This window comes from Somniosus microcephalus, chromosome 3, assembly GCF_052327205.1.
Source record: "Somniosus microcephalus isolate GS21.2 chromosome 3, FLI_Smic_1.0, whole genome shotgun sequence".
NCBI lineage: Eukaryota > Metazoa > Chordata > Chondrichthyes > Squaliformes > Somniosidae > Somniosus > Somniosus microcephalus.
The window spans coordinates 159,280,017-159,301,843 of record NC_140989.1 but is presented as its reverse complement, the minus strand read 5'-3'; the positions used below and the strand labels follow the sequence as shown (position 1 = coordinate 159,301,843).

The window sequence follows — 21,827 nt, the reverse complement described above, 5'->3', positions numbered from 1 at the left end:
TGTTTTATGCAGCGGCAGGTGCAGGGCACAGTTGAAGTCACCTGTGGTTATAGTGTTGAGGGTGAAGAAGGTGTTGGTGATAGAGGCACTGGGAATTCTGCACTGAGTATATATGTTAACCAAGATGACGTCCACCTTGGATTCTATGATTCTATACCTCAACAGAAACAGGTTAAACCTCACTGTACCCTGGAAGCGGATAGCCACCGAAATGGAGAGTAATATTGGGCGGGGTGTAATGCCGGCGCTCCACCCGATCCCGTGGGTTTCCCGCCTGGGGAAGTTAGGTTAAAATTACACCTGACCCCCTACCCCCCCCACACACACACACAACTCGTGTATCTCTCTCCACGGGTGCTGCTTGACCTGCTGAGTGTTTCCCAGTAATTTTCTGTTTTGATTTCAAACTTCCAGCAAACAAGCAGGATTTTGTGTTGTTGCTTCCAGTACTACTAGTAGTGATTTTTTTTGCCCGCTGAGTCTGGTGGAGAGGGGGGGGGGGAGGCGGGCGGGAACCCAGTGCCAGCTTTACCAGTCCAATGAAGATGGGCACAAGCCACCAAGTGAGGAGGCATGGGTTGTATTGGTGATCGAGGCCCGAAGAGGGCGCACTGGCCCCCCTCCAGATCCTCGCTCCCTCCCCTCCCCAGTCTCTCTGACTCAACCATCAAACCCAGCTCTGGGCTTCCCAGACATCAGCAGAGCTGGAGACCTAAGTCAGCGGCAGCTCCCACTCTCCGCGTCTCTCGCTGGTCCTCTCGCGTCCCTGTTCATGGATCAGATCAGAGCAGCAGCAGCAGCCGGAGCCGCCAGCTTGCCCCCGATCTCCTCTCCTCTCGGCGTCTAATGGACTGAAGGCGAAGCCCCCTCCCTCCCCACCCACCACCCCCTTCCACACCCCCTCTCCCCTCTCTCTCCCCCCACCCACCCACCCACCCTCGCCTCCAGCCGCTCCTCTGTTAAAGTTGAACTGCTTCCCGAGCCCATCCGCAAGACTCGATCGCCGCGGGGTTTGGGATGGAGCCCCCGACGCCCCAGCATCGCCCCTTCCAGCTGATGCTGAACCAGAAGAAAATCAAAGTGCGCCGAAAAAGACGGGATTTGCTTTGGTGGCAGGTCTGCTGGCTGGGCGGCGTGCTGCTTGTGGTCCTGTGTATCTCCAGCCTGGTCGAGAAAGCAGGTAAGGACTCTCTGGGATTGAGGTTGTTGAAAAGGCGCAGGGTCTCGGAGTGTGGTCACCATCGATCGGTCGCTGCGAGTGCATTACCCTCCATCCTTACTACAAAGGAAACATCCCTGCCACTTAATTTGCTTGCAGCCAGGGCTGGTTGGTGCAGTTTCCACGAGTGGAATCATCTGAAAACCCATTCAAGGCTCGGCTTCATGCAACTTTAAGTGAAATGAGACAATCTACCAAAATGAGCCTCTTAATTTACACTTTTGTATAGTTTATAAACAAAAATCGTGTATGGGAACTGATGGGATGGATACATTGTAGATGGACAGCATTAAAACATAACATTCCCCAATATTATACAACGGAAATATTCTTTTTCTCTGTGTCATTTTGTAATAAAGACACTCATCCACAGGAAGGTTCTGTCGGGTTTGCCTGCTGCCTCTCAGGGTAAAACCCATATACTAAAGATGTTTGCTGGCAGAGTTTTCCAGCCTAGATGTAGAGGAGTGAAGCAACTTTGCTCTTGTACTGCTGATTATGTGGGCTGGTGTTCCCAGGTAAGTCACATGCAGTCGGTGATGTGTGTGACTGCATCATCTGAGGTGCATGGGCTGCGGTCCTGTTGATGCTTCCTCCAAACCCATCGCCATAAGTGTTTTACTGTATCTGCCAAATCTTCCTGAAGCGCCTGGTGAAGAAAAACACTTAACAAATTCCTTCCCTCCACTTTGAGAAACATTTGTACTTTTTTTGTAAATGTTGTCCACATAACAACCGTTGCTGTACTTCAAATAGTGATTCCTTGTGTGTGAAGCGCTTCACGATATTCCTGAGAGATGGGACAATGCTCTATATAAATGCAAGATGTCATTGTGCATTAAGGACACAAATTGCACTGGGAACCAGATCATAGTCATCACCAGCACAATTAATTACATGATGAAAATTGAAATGAAAAACAAGTGCCAAAAATATAACCATTAGTACTATTAAAATTCACTACCTGATTTCAGATGATCTGCTAGGCATGGTTGAGCAAAAACATTGGTTGCTCGAGATACTGTGAGGCAGATTTGGGGCACCAGAGCTATTAGCATTAATGGGCCAAATGGCCTTTTCTTGTCCCTGACTTCTTTTATGTTCTGGTGGCCAGTTTCAGAGCAGTGTTAGTGAAGCCTGGCAGTTGTTTAACAGACTAGGCCTTGGCGCTGGGAGATTAAAGCGAGGTATAAAACTACAAGGATGTGTGTTACAGACCGTAATCCAATCTATGGGTTCAAATGGTGCTCTTGTGTTTTATGACACCCCAAGCTCCTCGACTGAATTACAGCTTTGTAACTCCCTCCTAGGTATCCATTATTGCACATCCATTTCTCCAAATTTGTTTGGAAATGGAATTTGTCTCGGGTTTCTTTTGCATAGGATATCAAACTATTGGTTTCTCTACCAGCACACAAATATTTACTTCTGTTGAACAAAAAAAACAGTTGAAAGCTGTTTTGGGGGATGTAACTGTAATGTACATAATAGACTAGTAGGTTTACAATGATAAGAAGGGATCTTATCTAAATAACTTCTGCATCAGCTTTTATGTAATACTGGTACTGTAACTGTACAGTGCTGATTAGAGAGAATGTTCTAGAATGGCCATCTCTTGTTATGTAGAACTGTGAAGTATTGAGCATCATTGTAATAGGAACTATGACCCTAATAGGACAAGCGGTCTTTTTAAGTAAGATTAGGTGTACAAAACATACCTCCTACAGGATTAGAGTTCTCCCCCTGGTAATCCTGCTACTTCACCTGGGTCTTTGAATGAGCTTGTGCCTTTTGTTCCTTGTCACTGTGCTCCTGCAACAGAATACACAGCTACTATTGTGGAGACTGCAGTTTGTTCTTAAATGACTAGGTTAATGGGAATCTCATTGATTTTAGAACCGAGTCTCACACCATCAAGTAGATTCACCCTAATGAGCTAGGAGTGCAGTTTTGATTTATAAAATATACAGCTATGTGTGCATCCCAGCTGAATTCAGTTTCCGTTGAGATGCCTATTTATTTTATCAATGAGTGCGCAAAATGTATATTTTCTAACATTTATTAGTATTGTGGTTATCGATAATATAATCCTCACCCTGCTGATCTGGTGCCGATGAGTACTTTGAGGGTTAAGAAAGCTAATATTGCTTGCTGCATGTTGTGAAACCCACAGTGAAGGAAGCAATTTGATTCAGTGTGGATTTGTATGAAGATATATTTAAATTTTTGAACCATTCACTGCTGAAGATGATATTTGATGGCCAGGCAACAGAGTTGTGTATTCAGAGTAAACCCAGCATTTAACAGTTGAGAAAACAACTACTGCTAACATACTGCAAAAGTGTGATAGCCTAGAAGTGACTGTCAGTCCTAGGTTATTAAGGTCTTACCTACAAGCAAGGACGCTGTTTATCCCATACAATTCTTATTTTAAACTCTCTATTATGTATTGACACAGGAACTTAGCTGGCCAGGTAATGATTCAGCCATTCCCCTCCTTCATTTTCCCTCAGAGAAAATTAGTACTTTTGTCCTAAACTGATTTGTTTTCCTCCAACTCAAATAAATCCACCTCCACCTTCTCACTCCTCAACCTGCCAGGGTTCTTTTTCCCCCTGAATCTTTCGCCCTGTTTACATTTGAGAGAAGTATTAAAGCTGCATAGGTACCCTCGTGCTAGTACGGATTATAAACATTGCTGTCAATGTGAGGTACAAAAACACCTGGTTGGTTGTCGGGGATTTGGGTCATTGGGGGAGGAGCATTGGCCCATAGTCCTGGTGCTTTCCCAGCTTAATACATGGCCTGTGGACCAGTTGCTCTGACTGTTTTTTGCTTAAATACTTATAGAGGGTGGTTGGGTTGCATCAATGCTGATAGCTACAACTCTCACTGCCAGGAGTGAAAGCTGGCTGTGTCTACAAGTAATATGAGTTCCTTGCTTCACTGAAAGTGGGCAGTATAGGTATGGGTTAGAGGGATGCTAAGACTAGACGTGTCTTTAGTGGCCTCTAAAACCACTATTGAGAAGGGCAAGCAGTAGGATCAGAATGAGTGCTGGAGCATGCCCCTTTAACCACAGTTCCACCAACACTCATCTGACAGTCAGATGGAAGTCTCCGTATAAGTAGGTTGAGCTACATGTAGTGCAGCATTTTGTTTTGGTGGAGATTGTGAAGGTCATTCTCCGTGCTTCCCTCCAAAGACCCCTTGCGATTGAGTGACTTCAGTCAAGTTCTCAGTATTTACACAGGCTTCTGCCAAACCTCTAAAAATGCACAGCCAAAGGGAATTGCAAGACGCTGACCAGATAGATCACAACATCCCACCCGTCCTTCTCACAGGTACCTAATGAGAACTTTCTCTTTCTTCATTTGCCCTTCTAAATAGAGGTCCTTTGTCAGCTTGGTTCAGTTGATAGCATTCTAGCCCTTGTGTCAGAAGTGTGTGGGTTTAATTCCCCCCCACTCCAGGAACCGAGAACATATTCTACACCTCAGTGCAGTAATGACCGAGTGCTGCAGATGCTTGTTACATTTTGGGGCTTTTACTCTGATATGCTCTTGGGTTCAGCATCTCTGACCACTCCTCTTGGTGATCGCTTGTTCCCCACAGATCAATGTCTTTACCTGTATTTCAGGTTACTGGTTATATTGCGAGCCTTCACATGGTTTCCCGTGACTTTTGAATGTGGTAGAATAAACACTCCATGGCTTAGGCTGTAAACTGTCAAACGTATTAAGCAGTAAATGGATAAGTGAACAGAAGCAATCGCACACTAGATTTACCATAGTTACAAGTTTAACGATTCTTCCTCAGATGATAGAAAATAACACAGTTGCCTCTGCTGTGCTAAACCGCAATATGAACTTGACCAGATACAGGAGGATCTCTGAATGTTGAACCTGGTGCGGCGGTTTGTGGCTGACTGTCCATGGGGACCTTCTGGCATATGCATGGTTCTCTGATGGCATCAGGTGGACTGCTCAATTAGAACAAGATAGGCTGAGAAATACTTTTCAAAATTTGACCTAGACGAAGGAAATTTAATATATGTGTCTCTTAAATAGAGATATCAATCAAACATATATTCAAACAAAACCCGCAGCATGCTTGCATATGAATTGAATGGTTTGGCCTCTCTCTCAGCTATCTGTCAAAGATATAGGGCCAGATCTTGTTGGAGCGGGGCATCTCGCAGTGTGCGCCGTTAGTTAGTCTTTTTCCTGCACCCTTCAGTTCAAAACATTTTCGGGCTGTAACTTGCTGGAAGTGCAAGCTGATAACGGCGTGGCAAGGGCAACAGGGCAGCTGGGACCTCAGTGAACGGCGGGACCAACAGTCTATCTCCTTAACCAATGAGATTTGAGGATTGAGAAAGAAACAGAGGAACGCCGGAGAAGGAGGATGAATTAAAGCTAAATCAGGCACAGAAAGAGAAATAAAGAGAGAGAAAGAAAGATTAGATTGGGAGAGGAAAAAAAGTCAGAAAGGAAAAGTTTTGAACATTAATAATCGAGTGCGTCGTTCACATGCTGTTATTTTTCCAGCAAGTTCCGCCCCATAATATCTGTATCTGGGCGTATTGTGTATCAAAGCAAACAAACTGCAGCATTTTGTGTGATTGAATCAGGCTTTTAACCCCCCTGTGTACCATTACAGAAAAGAAAGAAGTGAATAACATGATACATCAAAGACAAGAATGGTTTGTTTTTGCCACTGTGCTGTCCTTTGGATGAGACGTTAAACTCAGGGCCCATCCCAAAGCACTATTCAAAGAAGCACAAGGAATCCTCCTAGATTCCTGGCCAATATTCCTCCATTAACCAACATCATCAAAAAAAAATAAAGACTTGTATTCAGCCGTACCATATCAAGTTTGTGTTGGTTAAGGGAGGGATATTGCCTGAATACTTTTCTTCACTTCGTGCCTTGGCACATTTTAAAAACCACCTAAAAAGCAGGCCTCTGTTTAGCATCTCATCCAAAGGATGGCACTGCCAACAATGCAGCTCTCTTGTCTACACTGCCCACAATATTCTGAAGGAGGTCAAAGTGCTACCGCTGAGCCAGGTTGACATTTGGCCAACTTGACTAGCCATTCATTTTATTGCTTGTGTGCAAAATGGCTCCCCCATTTTGCCCGCATAACAGTCATTGCACTTCAGAGTAATTAATTGTATGTGCACTGCCATGAGATATATTTGAGAGATGTAATGAAGTGCTATTTAAATGCTAGTTCAATGGTACAGTTGAAGGCTCCTGGCAAGGAATGACTCAAGCCCCATTAACAGGTAACCCCAGCCAAGTTATTAACGGTTCAAGGTTTCTCTCAACGTCTTTGTTTTGCATTCACAGCAAAAAAGGAAATTTCCAGAAGCAGATTAGAACTTGTGTTCTTGTATGTACAGTAAGTGAGATAGCATACAATGGGATTGACACTTAGCCCATAGTTATTATGTGATATAGTACACCAGATCAGATGGGATATGCACCATATTCTCCTGTTTTCTCTGGAAGATGAAAACCACCACATCAGAGTGTATATGCTAAAAGTAATAATTAATTTATAAATAGAGTCATACATAGATGCAGTAAGGCACAACAAATTATTTCAAGTACACTACGTAGTTAAATTCAGCCCACAAAGGGTTAATATGTCCCTTTTCAAACATAGTTCTTGTACTGCTTGTTAAGTGACAGGGCTCTGGTATGAAACTGTCTTTCATAGACCTTCATGATGGTAGTTGTATTTGGATGATGGAAATGACTAATCTGCAGAATTCAGATTTTTAGATAAACTAAAGATTAAAGGAAAAAGACACTGCTCTCTACAGTACTGAGTTTCCTAAAATATTCTCAAATACACAAGATAGGAAAGGGCAATTGAATGACACACTAATGAGCAACTTCTTACACACTATGTGGGTTCCACATCTGCTAAAACTTTAAACCACGTAGATTTTGAATTTCCTCTTTAGCCAAGTTCCACTATCTGCCTACTTACCAGATTCATCAACCTGGCCTGTTTTACATAGGAACAGGAAGAGGCCATTCAGCCTCTCGATCTTGTTCTGCCAGTCAATTAGATCATGGCTGATCTGTACCTCAACTCTATTTGCCCGCCTATGTACCCCTTGATAAACTTGCCCAACAAAAATCTAGTGATCTCAGCCTGGGAAATTTCAATTGACCTAACAGCCACAACTTTTGGGGGAGCGAGTTCCAGATTTCCGCTACCCTTTGTGTGAAAAAGTACTTCCTGTTAAACAGATAGGTCTGTAGCTACCTCATCCCTTCTTAAACAATGTTTTTGTCGTGGTGCTTTTTCCCTGTAATTATCTCCTTTTCCCTCCTGAAGGTGGGGGCTCATCCTGTGGCTCAGTTGCAGTGACCACTCCTCATGTCTGAGGCCAGATTGTTGGGGCATGGTAGCACAGTGATTAAATTACTGGACTAGGAATCCAGAGAATGTGAGTTCATAATCCCACAGATGGCAGTTTGAGAATTTGAATTCAGGTTTTTAAAATCTGGAAATAGAAAGTAACCACGAGCTTATTAGATTGTCATAAAAACCCATCTAGCAGGAAACCTGCCGCCCTTACCTGCTCTGGCCTATATGAGACTCCAATCCCACATTAACATGGTTGACTCTTAACTGCCCTGTGAAGTGGCCCAGCAAGCCACTCAGTTGTATCTATTAACCACCTTCTCAGGGCAACTAGGGATGGGTAATAAATGCCATCCTTGCCAACAATAGCCACATCCCAAGAATGAATGAATAAAAGGTGTTGTGGGGGGGGGAGTTTCCATTTGTTTATGCTAGTAATATCAGAACAGCCTGGGCGAAATCGGCCGAACCAGTGCAAAAGATCGGGGAGTTTTAAACATAAGTGAGTTACGCCCAAAACCACTTACGTTTCTGTTTTCCACCATCTTTTACGCTGGTTTCAAGATTCAGGCCCTGCCCACAAAACTGGCCACACCCCCAGGTTGAAATTGCCAGATTCCGCCGGTTGCGCTGGTTAGGGAAGGCTCTCTAAATTACGCTCATTATCTTCGGAGCACAGGCACAAGTAGGCACGTCTTAAAAGTTTTGTCATATCAAAAGTTACTAAGAAACTGACTAGTGTACACCATTGAAACTATTAAATGGTTCGGTATCGTTTTTTAAAGTAATTTTCAGTGATTTTAAATCAGGTTACTCACAGATGGAGGACTAGACACGCTGATTAAAAATGCTTATTTTTGCTGATGAGCCCATTTTCAGCTGCATTAATAAAACCGCACCAGGTTACCACTCTTAAACACATCAAGGAATACTTTTTAATGGAAAGAGAAAAAAAAGAAACAACTCCTTTCTATTACACTGCTGAGTTGTGCTGGTTCATGGAAGATTTTACGTTTGTAATTATGCAAATTAATTTTATCAGAAACTTGAACTGTAACCTAACCAGCGCAATTCCAAGCACATTTTAGATGCAATTTCCCGATTGCGCCCAAAGCGGAAACTCTACCCCAATGACTGGCAGAAGCTTATTCAATGAGAGTAGCCAATGTGGATGTAGTATATTTAGATTTCCAAAAGGCGTTCTGTAAGATGTAGCATAAAAGGTAGTTACACAAAATAAGGGCTCATAGGGTTGGGGGTAATATATTAGCATGGATAGAGGATTGGTTAACAGACAGAAAATAGGGAGTAGGGATAAACGGGTCATTTTCCGGTTGGCAGGCTGTAACTAGTGGGGTGCTGCAAGGATCAGTGCTTGGGCCTCAGCTATTTACAATCTATAGTACTGACTTAGATGAGGGGGCCAAGCATAATGTATCCAAGTTTGCTGACGATACAAAGCTAGGTGGGAAAGTAAGCTGTGAAGAGGACACAATGAGCCTGCAAAGGGATATAGACAGATTAAGTGAGTAGGAAATAAGGTGGCAGGTGGAGTATAATGTGGCGAAATGTGAGGTTATTCACTTTGGTAGGAAGAATAGAAAAACAGGATATTTTTTAAATGGTGAGAAACTATTAAATGTTGGTGTTCAGAGAGATTTAGGTGTCCTCGTACAGGAAACACAGAAAACTAGCATGCAGGTACAGCAAGCAATTAGGAAGGCAAATGGCATGTTGGCCTTTATTGCATGGGGTTGGAGTAGAAGGGTAAGGAAATCTTGCTACAATTGTACAGGGTTTTGGTGAGACCACATCTGGAGTACTGTGCACATTTTGGTCTCCTTATCTGAGGAAGTACATACATGCCTTAGTGGCAGCGTGACGAAGGTTCACTAGATTGATTCCTGAGATGAGAGGGTTGTCCTATGAGGAGAGATTGAGTAGATTGGGTCTGTGCTCTCTGGAGTTTAGAAGAATGAGAGGTGATCTCACTGAAACATAAAAGATTCTGAGGAGGATTGACAGGGTAGATGCTGAGAGGTTGTTCCCCCTGGCTGGAGAGTCTAGAACTAGGGGGCACAGTCTCAGGATAAGGGGCCGGCCATTTATGTCTCTGATGAGAAATTTCTTCATTCAGAGGGTTGTGAATCTTTGGAATCCTCTGCCCCAGAAGGCTGTGAATGCTGAGTCTTTGAATATATTCAAGGCTGAGATAGATAGATTTTTGGTCTCATGGGGAATCAAGGGCTATGGGGATAGGGCAGGAAAGTGGAGTTGAGGTCACAGATCAGCCATGATCTTATTGAATGACAGAGCAGGCTTGCAGGGCCGTATGGCCTACTCCTGCTGCTATTTCTTATGTTCTTATTGTAGCCAAATCTGATATTGTCTTCATCTGGGGGTAATTTGGTACTAAACAGGAATTTTGGCTAATTCCACCCCTTCATCACCATCCCCAACCTCAGTACAGTGTACTGGCTGAAGTCAATAAATTCAGTGTAGACTACGATTTGATCTGGGACTTCTCTGTTTTTAATGGCTCTGTACCACATAAATGGTGCATTTGGGTTAATGCAGCTTTTAAAATCTAAGAACGTGATCTGCATTATTGATGTGAATAACCCAGTGACTTGGGGTATTAATACTTTTGCTCCTATGCCCTACAGTCTACTATTAAACCATTCAAATTTGACTCCATAATCAATCAGTTTTGTCATATTCACATTTAAACCAGTTGGGCTAGATCTTGACTTTGCGCGATAGTGTAAAGCAGGGGATAGCCAGTCGGCAGCCCGGTTTACATCTCGCCCCATTTTTATTTCCATTGTCACTAATTTAGTCAAATAGTTCTGGTGATGTCATAAACTGTGAAACAAAGCTCACGTAAGCATTTTATTGATCGTAGTGCTGCCTTTTTTGGGTCCTCCTTCCATTTTGTCAATTCCTCCCTTCCCATTGCTTCTTCCTCTCCTTAATTGAAAGAGATTGAGTAGACTAGGCCTATTTTCCCTAGAGTTTAGAAAAATGAGAGGTGATCTCATTGAAACATAAAAAATTCTTAAGGGCCTTGACAGGGTAGTTGCTGGAAGGATGTCTACCCTGGCTGCAGAGTCTGCAGGTCATAGTCTCAGGATAAGGGGTCAGCCATTCAGGACTGAGATGAGGAGAAATTTCTTCACACAGAGGGTTGAGAATTTTTGGAATTCTCTACCCCAGAGGGCTGTGGATGCTCAGTGATTGAGTATATTCAAGACAGTGATCGATAGATTTTTGGATACTAAGGGAATCAAGGGATATGGGGATAGTGCGGGAAGGTGGAGTTGAGGTAGAAGATCAGCCATGATCTTATTGAATGGCAGAGCAGGCTCGAGGTGCCGAAGGGCCTACTCCTGCTCCTAATTCTTATGTTCTTAAGGTACTGGCTCCCCGTTGAGGTATCGTTCGATATGTCAGTTGCACTTTAGTACCTTGCCCAAGTGGATATTTTTCATGTGTGACCTTAGACAATGACCGTCGCTAGGATATGCAGCCTGAGGAAGAATTGTAACCTCATTCTAATCCTGTCCTCATCCAACATCCACAAAAATGCAGGGGGTCACTGAATAAAGATCAGGAGCCGAAACCCGGCTGTGTTTTTTTTGCTGCTGTCTAACATTGGCATCATTATCACCAACTTGGCTGTATGGCTGATCCATTGGGAGAGCCTTAAACTAACTTCCAGTCATTTGTTGTTTTTCCCTACATTACAACAGTGACTGCACTTCAAAAGTACTTCATTGGCTGTAAAGCACTTCGGGACTTTCTCTCTATACCCTATGCTAAACGAAGAATCCATTAATATTTTATCCAATTGGTGTACTAAGTCTGAAATATAAAAGAACTGATCATTAAACTGACATTAACCCCAGTCCAACAAAATAAAAGCAGAAAGTTGAGAGTTTTTTGTATTAAAATCTCTTTTTACCTCACATATGGCAAGTGCTTTGATCAAGCTAGTAGTTGCATGATGTAAGTGAGGGGTACTAAAAGATATTGTAGAAGTTTAATATTGTATGGGAAATCCACCATAATCTGAATATTGTCTTCTTCTTAAGCAGTCCCTCGGAACTGAGGATGACTTGCTTCCACACTAAAATTGAGTTCTCAGGTGACTGATGAGTCCAATGCGGGACCTACAGCCTCTGTCACAGGTGGGGCAGACGGTGGTTGAAGGGGCGGGTGGGTGGGGTGCTTGGGTTGACGTGCATTCCTTGCGCTGCCTGCGCTTGGCTTCCGCTTGCTCCCGGCAAAGAGACTCGAGGTGTTCGGCGCCTTCCCGGATGCTTCTCCTCCACTTTATGCGGTCTTGAGCCAGGGATTCCCAGGTGTAATGTTCCATGGACAATATATTACAAAGGGAATATGATGCGTTTTTCATTGCTTATGACATTTGTGGCATTGTGTGAATATCCCGTAGGTTACTCGGATAATGTCAATGGGCGGGGAATTATATGTTACCGAAACTTGTCCAACATATTATTTGAACTGTATAGATGTTGAGACTCTTTAAACTATAATTGGTATTTCACTTAATGTGGGACTGTTGTCATAGCTGTAGTAGTAATAGAGCTTGCATTTCTACAGCACTCAATCTCATTGAGAAATATCTCGAGGTGCTTTGCACAATGGATTACTTTTGGAAGTTCAATTACTGTTGTACAGCAGCAGGCCTTCTGTGCCAGCAATCTCCTGCAGTCATGCAATTGTACAAGGAAGAGCAGACAGTAAAGACTTTGGCCTCCAACTTTTTCATTGCAGCGATTATTTGTGACTGAGCAAAGCCTTGTTTGTGGTGGTGCCCCATAAATGTTCTCTCGCCATAACATGGATTCCATGAAATTACTTTCACGCAGGAAGTGTATGTTCAACACTAATGGAATAGCAAGGACGTAGTGGGCCGGATTTCGCATTCAGTGGCGAACGAATGGCACCAGTTGTTCATTACACTTGCACTTGCCTATAGACTTTCTATGGGCTTATGCACTGGGACTTACTGTAAATTAGAAAGCCAAAAATTGCTGCGCCCTCGACAGGGGATCTGAGACCTGTGTAAACAAGGCAAGCAGCTGTTTATCTCCATAACCAATCAGATTGAAGACTCATTAATGAGCAACAACATCAACAACAACTTATATTTATATAGCACCTTAACATAGGGTTGCAAAATTCTGGGAATTTTTAAAAGAGGAAACTTTCCATGGGAATTTTCAGGAATTTATGGGAATTATGGGAATTTATGGGAATTTTGAGTTTTTTTGCACACTGATGGTTTTTGTCTCTGACCCTTATATTATCTTTGTCGTCAAAATAGACATACTGTCCAATACAAATAAAAACAGGCTTTCAAAGCTTTATTTTGAACTTTATTGAACCCCCACAAAACAGACCCATCTAAAATAAAATAAAAAGAGCGTCAGCTTATTTAGCCTGTAATTTGTCCTTATTTTGTCCCTTTGAGTCTTCTACCCATGAGTCTTCTGAGTCTTCTACTCCTCATTGCTCCTCCTGATTCTCTGAATCTGGCTCTGATGTGTCCATTTCCTCCTCTGTGTCAGTGTCTAGCTGTGTGGTGGACACTTCTGTATCTGGCTCAATAAGTTGTAGGTTCGCCCGGATTGCGCACCTTTGTATGCGTATTCCCAAAAAGTGACCAGTTCCGTTCAGAGGCCGCTGATGAAGGTGGGATTTGGAGTATCACCGATGCAATAGGTGACAGGGCCTCAGATGCACAAAGTCCCTTCCACCAGGTATGTGCACTGATATGCTTGCATGATTCCCATATCCCATCCCCATTCCAAAGACCTTGCTTGGTAGAGAACTTTGCCAGACTTCCCAGAACTTTGCCCACATCCAGATTGAGATGGTGTGAGAGGGTAGAAATCACACTGTAAGCGCTGTTGATCTGTTCTCCAGAAAGTATTGGTCTCCCAACATGCTTTGGGTCCAGCATGTATGCTGCAGCATGAATCGGCTTGACACAAAATTCTTGACGCGTCTGTATGAATTGAACAATTGCCTTCTCCTCTGCTTTGAGCAGCAGGGATGTGGGTAGGGCAATGCTGATTTGTTCTTTTAAATCAGTAAAAAGCCTGAGAACATCTGACAAGACAGCGTCATCTCCTTCAATCTGAGCAATTGCAGATGCTACTGGTGAGAGTAGTTTAAGGCTGCTAACCACTCTCTCCCAAAACACATCATCCAGCAGTATTTTCTTGATGGTGGTTTCCATATCCCCAGACTGGGATATTGCCATTTCTTGCAGCGACTCCTTACCCTCCAGAAGGCTGTTGTACATTATGACAACACCACCTCATCTAGTGTTGTTGGGCAGCTTCAGTGTGGTGTTCTTGTTCTTTGTCATTTGCTTGGAGTTGTAGGTTGCTGCAACTACCTGTTTTCCCCTGACATACTTAACAACTTGCTTGGCTCTCTTGTACAGTGCTTCCATGGTTCTCAAACCCATGATGTCCTTGAGGAGCAGGTTAAGCCCATGAGCTGCGCACCCAATAGACGTAATATGAGTGAAGTTGTTGCATTTGGATAAATGCTGCTGCATCTTTGTGGCATTCTTTACATATGGCTTTCTACAGTGTTTGCACATGTACACAGTCTTTCCATCTTTAATGCCTGGGGTAAAATGCTTCCACACATCCGACGGTAAACGTGGCATTGTTCTATGCAGAGAAATAAAGGGCATTCATCTCTGTGTTGAACTGCGGTCAATCAGCACGATTGCAACAGGGTGAGTACATTTTTGCTGATGCTCCATGTGATGGAAGCATGACCTGTATACACACGACGCTACATCACCAATAGTGTATTATTTTGTATATTTTAAATTGAAGGACAACAGAGTTCAACAAGTAACTGGTTTATTTGGTATAAAGTCTGATTTACTTACTGCATCATCACAACATCAGCAGAAAACAAAATGACTTCCCTCAGGCCCCCTAACCTGGATCTTAAAAAAACTATAGCAGTCTTACAGATGCCTGCAGGCCAATCACAATTCGATATGCAAATATTACAAATAGAGGGAGCTAATCACTTATCCACTCATCCAACCAATCAGGACACATTTGTTCACAGTCACACACAAAACTTGTAATTATTAAAACAAGCCAAGTAAGAAGATAAACATATATTGATTAAGAAATTCCTTAATAATTAAGATTCCATCTCTTAGTAATTTTAAGAGAGGACCTGTGGAAAAAAAAGAAAGAAATACATAAAAAACAATATTATGCTAGCATGTGCTTTTTTGGGCAAAATTCCCAAAATTCCCAAGCTAAACTTCCTGTGGAAAATTTCCGGAAATTTACCGGAAATTTACCGGAAACTTTCCACCCCTTTGCAACCCTACCTTAACATAATAAAACATCCTTAGGTGCTTCTTAGGAGTGTTATCAGAAAAAAAATTGACATCAAGCCATATAAGGAGATGTTGGGGCAGATGACCAAAAACTTGGTCAAAGAGGTAGGTTTTAAGGAGCATCTCAAAGGAGAAAAGAGAAGTGGCGAGGTGGAGAGATTTAGGGAGGGAATTTCAGAGCTTAGGACTTAGGCAGCTGAAGGCATGACCGCCAATGGTGGAGCATTTAAAATCGGGGATGTTCAAAAGGCCAGAATAGGCGGAGGGCAGAGGTCTAGGGGGATTATCGGGCTGGAGGAGATTACAGAGATAAGGAGGGGCAAGGCCATGGAGGGATTTGATAACAAGGATGAGAATTTTAAAATCGAGGTGTTGCTTAACTGGGAGCTAATGTAGGTCAGCGAGCACAGGGGAGATGGATGAGTGGGACTTAGTGCGAGTTAGCACGGGGGCGGCAGAGTTTTGGGTGATCTCAAGTTTATGGAGGGTAGAACTAGGGAGGCTGGCCAGGAGTGCATTGGAACAGTCAAATCTAGAGGTGATAAAGGCATGGATGAGGGTTTCGACAGCAGATAAATTGAGTTAAGGGCGGAGACGGGCGATACTACAAAGGTGGAAATGGGTGGTCTTAGTGATAGAACGGATATGAGGTAGGAAGCTCAATTTGTGATCAAATATGACACCAAGGTTGCAAACAGACTTGGTCAGCCTTAGAGAGTTGCCGGGGAGAGAGAGTGAATCAGTGGAAAGGGAACGGGGTTTGTGGCGTGAACCGAAGACAATGGCTTTGGTCTTCCCCATATTTAATTGGAGGAAATTTCTCCTCATCCAGTTCTGGATGTCGGATAAGCAGTCTGATAGCATAGAGACGGTGGAAGGTTTGAGAGAGGTAAAGCTGGATCATGTACATGTAAAAACTCCCGTTTTTGCAGTGCAGTCTAAACCAGGAAGTGTAAGTTAGAACAGTGAATTCAGTGTCAAATCATGCACAGAAAGCAAATTAAAGAGAGGGAAAGAAAGACTGGTCAAGAGGGAAGGATAAAGAAGACAAAAAGAAAAAGTAACACAAAATAATGTTTATTTAATTTTTTTTGAAATCTCCAACAATAATTAAAATTTGAAGGAATGAGACTCCACACTTGTTAAAGTTAATTTTCAGTGCCAGAGAGGTTGTTTGGTAGTAATTAAGACTTATCATGCCGTTAAAAATTTACTTACACTGGAATGGAGAAGCCTGAACTTTTCCTGGCAAGTTAAGTGTGTGTCTGTCTGGTAAGTACAGAGTCTCTCGGTGGGATACCATCCTCGCACAGCTTCTGGAGGACTAGGGCATCTCAGACAGTAACTTCCTGATTTACGCATTTAACTGCACATGTGCAGTCGCTGGAAGTTGCGGTCCGATTTACATGTTAATAACGGTGAGCGCTGTTAGCCGCACTGTTATTTCTGCTGCAAATTCCGGCCCATTAAGTTTTTTTTCCCGCATTTTCTTTTGTGACTGACATTTTTCTTTAGGCTGCTGTTTCCACCCTGCTCCACACCTTTCCCTAACTGAGGCTAACCACTTGACATGTTCCCAGACTTGTCCAGTTCTGTTGTTGAACTATCCTCCAGAAATGGAGGGTTGAAACTCCAGCTTCAATTGTTTTTCTCTCCCCGTGCCCTCCCCCCTGTTGAATCCGTGATTCTTAAAGTATGATGTTTTCCCAATAACTAGACGGAGGCTGTGAATTAACAATCAACAGGTGTTTACTGGAGGAGGGTAGTCTAAAGACTAACAGTACAGAGGCATGCTCAAGGCTTATATACAGGTGTGGTCACTGCCGGTACTACAGTATACAGGAGCTGTAAAAGTAGTTCTCTCTTAAAGGTACATACACTACAATTCCTCCCCTTTTAGATTAACAGTACCCATAACATTCAAATAACAGTTAACACTTTAACATGCACATAAAACTGAAATAGTCCATTTATACATTCAGTCTTTGGGGCGGCTTCCTGATCCTTCCTGGATAGCGCCTTTCCTGAGGTTCTTGTTCTTGGTGCGGAGGCGATTCTGGCCCCCTTTCGTCGGTTAGTTCATCAGTTTCCACTGCTACTGTTTCTGGGGTAGATGCTACCGGTATGTCGGGTTCATCCCCAGGTACGCGAGACATGGGGTTGACTTGTTCCTCTGACGCTAGGATCTGGTCGACGTGGCGTCTCACAATGTTCTCCCCGACATCCACTGTGTACATTAGTGGCCCCTGCCGTGTGCATATCGTTCCGGGTTGCCATTTCTCTGTTCGGTAGTCGCGGGCCAAGACTGGTTGTCCTACATTGAAGCTCCTTGTCGGCTTCTCATTGATGTGCTGGAATTGCTTATCCTCAACATTTCTTCGCACATTTGGTCTGAGCAAATCCAGACAAGATCTCAACCTTCGGTTAAAGAACATCATGGCTGGGGTCTGGTTGGTAACTGCATGTGTCGCATTTCTGTAGGCTAACAGGAAATTGTCCACCTTATGCTGTAGTGGAATTTCATCATCGCACATGGCCCTTATCGCCTTTTTAAAGGTTTGTACGAACCTCTCAGCCAATCCATTTGTGGCTGGATGATACGGGGCGGATGTGTAATGCCTTACCCCATTCCTTCTCATAAATTTCCGAAACTCTTCGGACACAAACTGTGGTCCGTTATCAGAGCAAATCTGCTCTGGCAAGCCGTTCCTGGCAAATATGGTCCGTAGGACTGCAATCGTTTTCTCTGTAGTGGTGGAGGACATTTTGATCACCTCAGGCCATTTCGAGTGCGCATCCACTGCTATTAAGAACATTGAGTCCATGAATGGACCAGCAAAATCAATATGCACCCGTTGCCATGGAGATGAGGGCCACTCCCATGGGTGTAGAGGGGCATGTGGTGGTGCATTTTGGACCTTCTGGCATCCTGAACAGCTCTTTGTTAGGTCCTCGATTTGTTGATCGATCCCCGGCCACCACACATAAGCCCTAGCAAGGCTTTTCATTTTCACCCCTCCCAGATGGCCTTCGTGAAGCTCATTGAGCACTCTCTCCCTTAACTTGGGTGGAATTACCACTCGGGATCCACACATCACTGTCCCCTGGCATACTGACAGCTGTTCTCTTCTGGATGAGAATGCTGGCAACAGTGAGTCGCCATGTGTTGGCCATCCCTTCACTGTCAAATCATATACCCGAGACAGTGTCGGATCATTGCGGGTATCCTTCTCTATATCCGCGTTAGTTACTGGCAATCGTTCAATTATCGATGAATAAAATATTTCGCTAGGGTCCACTGCTGGTGCTTCCTCCACAGTAGGCAGTGGCAGGCGTGATAGCCCATCAGCGTTTCCATGCTGTTTCGTGCCCTTATACTCTATTTCATATTGGTTCGCCCCTAGAAAAAGGGACCATCTTTGTAGCCGTTGTGCAGTCATCACCGGAATGCCCTTCTTTGGATTAAAGATGGAGACAAGTGGTTGGTGGTCAGTCAGCAAGGTGAACTTCTGCCCATGCAGATAGTGGTTGAATTTTTTTACTCCCCATATTGGGCTGAGGGCCTCCCTGTCAATCTGGGCGTAGTTGCGCTCGGCTGAGGTTAGTGACCGAGACGCAAAGGCTACTGGCCTCTCCAACCCGTCTGGGAATTTGTGCGACAGCACCGCTCCAATACCATAGGGTGATGCATCACACGCCAACCGAATTGGTAGTGCTGGGTTGAAATGGGCCAACACCTCTTTTGATGTGATCAATTCTTTTCACTTCTGGAAAGCTCGTTTACATTCGTCATTCCACTTCCATGGTACTGTAGGAACGGAGGTTCCTATCTGAATAAAGGTATTCGACTCGATGAATCAAATCAACAGGTTTTATTGAACAACGAAGTTAACAGGGAAACTACAGGAGAAACAGTACACAGGTCTAATCTGCTTGCTGGGCACTCGACGACTGCTGGAAGATTCTGGAAGCTGACGTCATGACGTCATCGCGTTCTTCGCGCCACTGGCGGTCACGTGATCGGCGTCATGACGTCATCACGTGGAGTGCAGGAAAATACAATACAATACAGTTAACAGGCAGTTTAAAGGTGCAGTCCGCGGCTGCACTACACTGTAGTTAAAGTGATTATTACTAATTGTTCTGAGACCCTTGGTGGCTCCGCCACAGGCGCCCCCCCAGAATCCACTTTAACGGACATTGTCAACCGAGCAGGAGGTTTAATGATCCTGGCCGAACGACGACGAAAATCAGGCAGCGGAAACGGAGCGTTGGTAGACGAACCAGTGCCGGGTTGCGGCAGAAGCGGCGCCTCGGGCGAGGCAGAAACAGTAGTCAGAGGTGCAGGCGCGTCTGAGGCCGAATCGGGCTGTTCAACGGTGGGCTGGTGCACGGCTGGTCTGGCGGTCAACGGCGGTCAGCCGCGGCGAGGCGGTTGGGCAGCCACGACAGGCTCACTCCGATCTAGGTGGGCTGGTTTAAGCCGGTCGATAGAGATGGTATCGAACTTGCCACCAACTTCGACTGTGAAAAACTTTTCCCCTGATGAGATGACACGAAACGGTCCGGTATAAGGCGGCTTGAGCGGGTCTCTGTGACCGTCCTGTCTAATAAAGACATAGTCCGAACTCATGAGTTCTGTCGGGACATGAGGCCTCTGCAGGTCATGGTGCGAGGTTGGGATAGGCAGGAAATTCCTGGCCGCCTCCTGATGTAGCAGGAGCTGTTGAGCTGCAGACCATGGTTCGTTGTGTGGAGGGAGAAAGTCACCTGGCACTCTGAGTGACTGGCCATAAACCAGCTCAGCCGATGAAGACTGAAGATCCTCCTTTGGTGCTGTCTGGAGGCCTAGCATCACCCATGGGAGCCTGTCCACCCAGTTGGGTCCCCTCAAGCTGGCATGGAGAGACGCTTTGAGAGACCGATGGAACCTTTCGCACAGACCATTCACCTGCGGATGGTACACGGTGGTACGGTGCAGCTTGGTACCCAGGCCCTGTGCCACTGCGTTCCACAGCTCTGATGTGAATTGCGGACCATGGTCCGACGAGATGTCAGATGGCACCCCAAACCGAGCCACCCACGACGAAAGAAACGCCCTGGAGACGTCTGCTGCAGTGGTAGCGGCCAAGGAAATCGCCTCTGGCCACCTGGTGGTCCGGTCTACCACCGTCAGGAGATGTGTGAATCCACGCGACCCGGGAAGGGGACCAACTAAGTCCACGTGAACGTGGTCGAAGCGGCGCTCAGGCACCGGGAAGTTGGCCACTGGAGCCTTGACGTGACGGTGGACTTTGGATTTTTGACATTCGACGCAATTGTTTGTCCAGTCCCGGACGTCCAAATGCATGCCTTTCCAAACAAATTTGCGGGACATGAGCCGTTGAGAAGCCCGCATCCCCGGGTGAGATAACCCGTGGATTGCCTGGAATACTTTCTTGCGCCATTTGACCGGCACAATGGGCCGGGGCACTCCCATGGATGTGTCGCACAAGAGCGTGGCTCCTGCCGCTTGAAACGGCACGTCTGCAACCTGCCAACTGGAAGGCGTGGTCCTAAACGCTTGTACCTCTGGGTCTGCCAGTTGATCCTCTGCCAGTCTGACGAAATCGATGCCCAGGTGGACTGCCTGGACTGGAGCCCGGGAAAGGCAATCCGCCACGAGATTATCCTTGCCTGACACGTGCGGCAAATCCGTTGTGAATTCGGATATAAACGTGAGGTGGCGCTGCTGCCGAGCTGACCAAGGTTCCGCTGTTTTGGCCATGGCGAAGGTGAGCGGCTTGTGGTCCACGAATGCAGTGAACGGACGGCCTTCTAGAAGGAAACGGAAATGCCAGATGGCCAAAAACAGGGCTAGCAGCTCTCTGTCAAAAGTGCTATACTTTCGCTCGTTCTTGCGCAGTTGGCGGCTGAAAAAGGCTAACGGCTGCCAACTCCCGTCGACCCACTGCTCTTGAACTGCTCCGATGGCGTAGTCGGAGGCATCTGTAGTGTGGGCGACAGTCGCGCCCGGGAGTGGGTGTGCGAGCATAGTTGCATCTGCCAACGCCGCCTTGGTATCGTGGAACGCCTGGTCCATTTGCGGTGTCCAAGTGAGAACATCCTTGCCCGACTTTCCTTTTAGTGCTTCGTACAGAGGTTGCATTAACCAGGCCGCCTTGGGGACGAAACGATGATAAAAATTTACCATCCCCAAGAGCTCTTGCAGGGGTTTGACTCTGTGAGGCCGCGGGAATGCGGCAACTGCCTCTACCTTGGTGGCTAGCGGGACGGCGCCTTCCGGGGTAATCCTGTGTCCCAGGAAATCAATACTGGTTACTCCAAACGTGCATTTGGCCGGATTGACAATAAGGCCGTGTTGGCTGAGCCGGGCGAAAAGTGTGCGTAAACGAGCCATGTGCTCTGTCGTATCCTTGCTGGCTATTAGGATGTCGTCCAAATACACAAAAATGAAGGGCAGATCCCGTAAGACAGAGTCCATCAACCGCTGGAATGCTTGAGCTGCGTTTTTCAGACCGAACGGCATGCGGAGGAACTCAAACAGGCCAAACGGAGTGATGACTGCCGTTTTGGGGACGTCTGGAGGGTGCACCGGAACTTGGTGATATCCACGAACGACATCCACTTTAGAAAATATAGGGCTAGATTTTCAGTAGCTTGCGCCAGCAGTTAGCGCCTTAAGAGAAGTGATTTCCGGGCGCTATGCGTGTAGCGCCCGGGCGCAGCGCAGTTTGCGCTCCGCCCCAAATTAAGTTGCCCGTTAGCGCCGGCGCAAAGTTTAGCGCCCGCCCGGATGCGCGCGC

The 21,827-nt window shown here is 45.3% G+C and overlaps 1 protein-coding gene across 2 annotated transcripts in view; it reads left to right on the top strand.

Annotated features, from left to right (window-relative positions):
* Nucleotides 1–571: 571 nt before the first annotated feature.
* Nucleotides 572–21,827, top strand: part of slc24a3 (solute carrier family 24 member 3) — a 688,381-nt gene continuing 667,125 nt past the window's right edge. For both annotated transcript variants that reach the window (XM_085981789.1, XM_085981787.1), the window contains exon 1: nucleotides 572–1,180. In XM_085981789.1, the coding sequence (XP_085837915.1) occupies nucleotides 1,018–1,180 (163 nt within the window). In that variant the 5' untranslated portion in view covers nucleotides 572–1,017. The remainder of the gene's footprint in view (nucleotides 1,181–21,827) is intronic.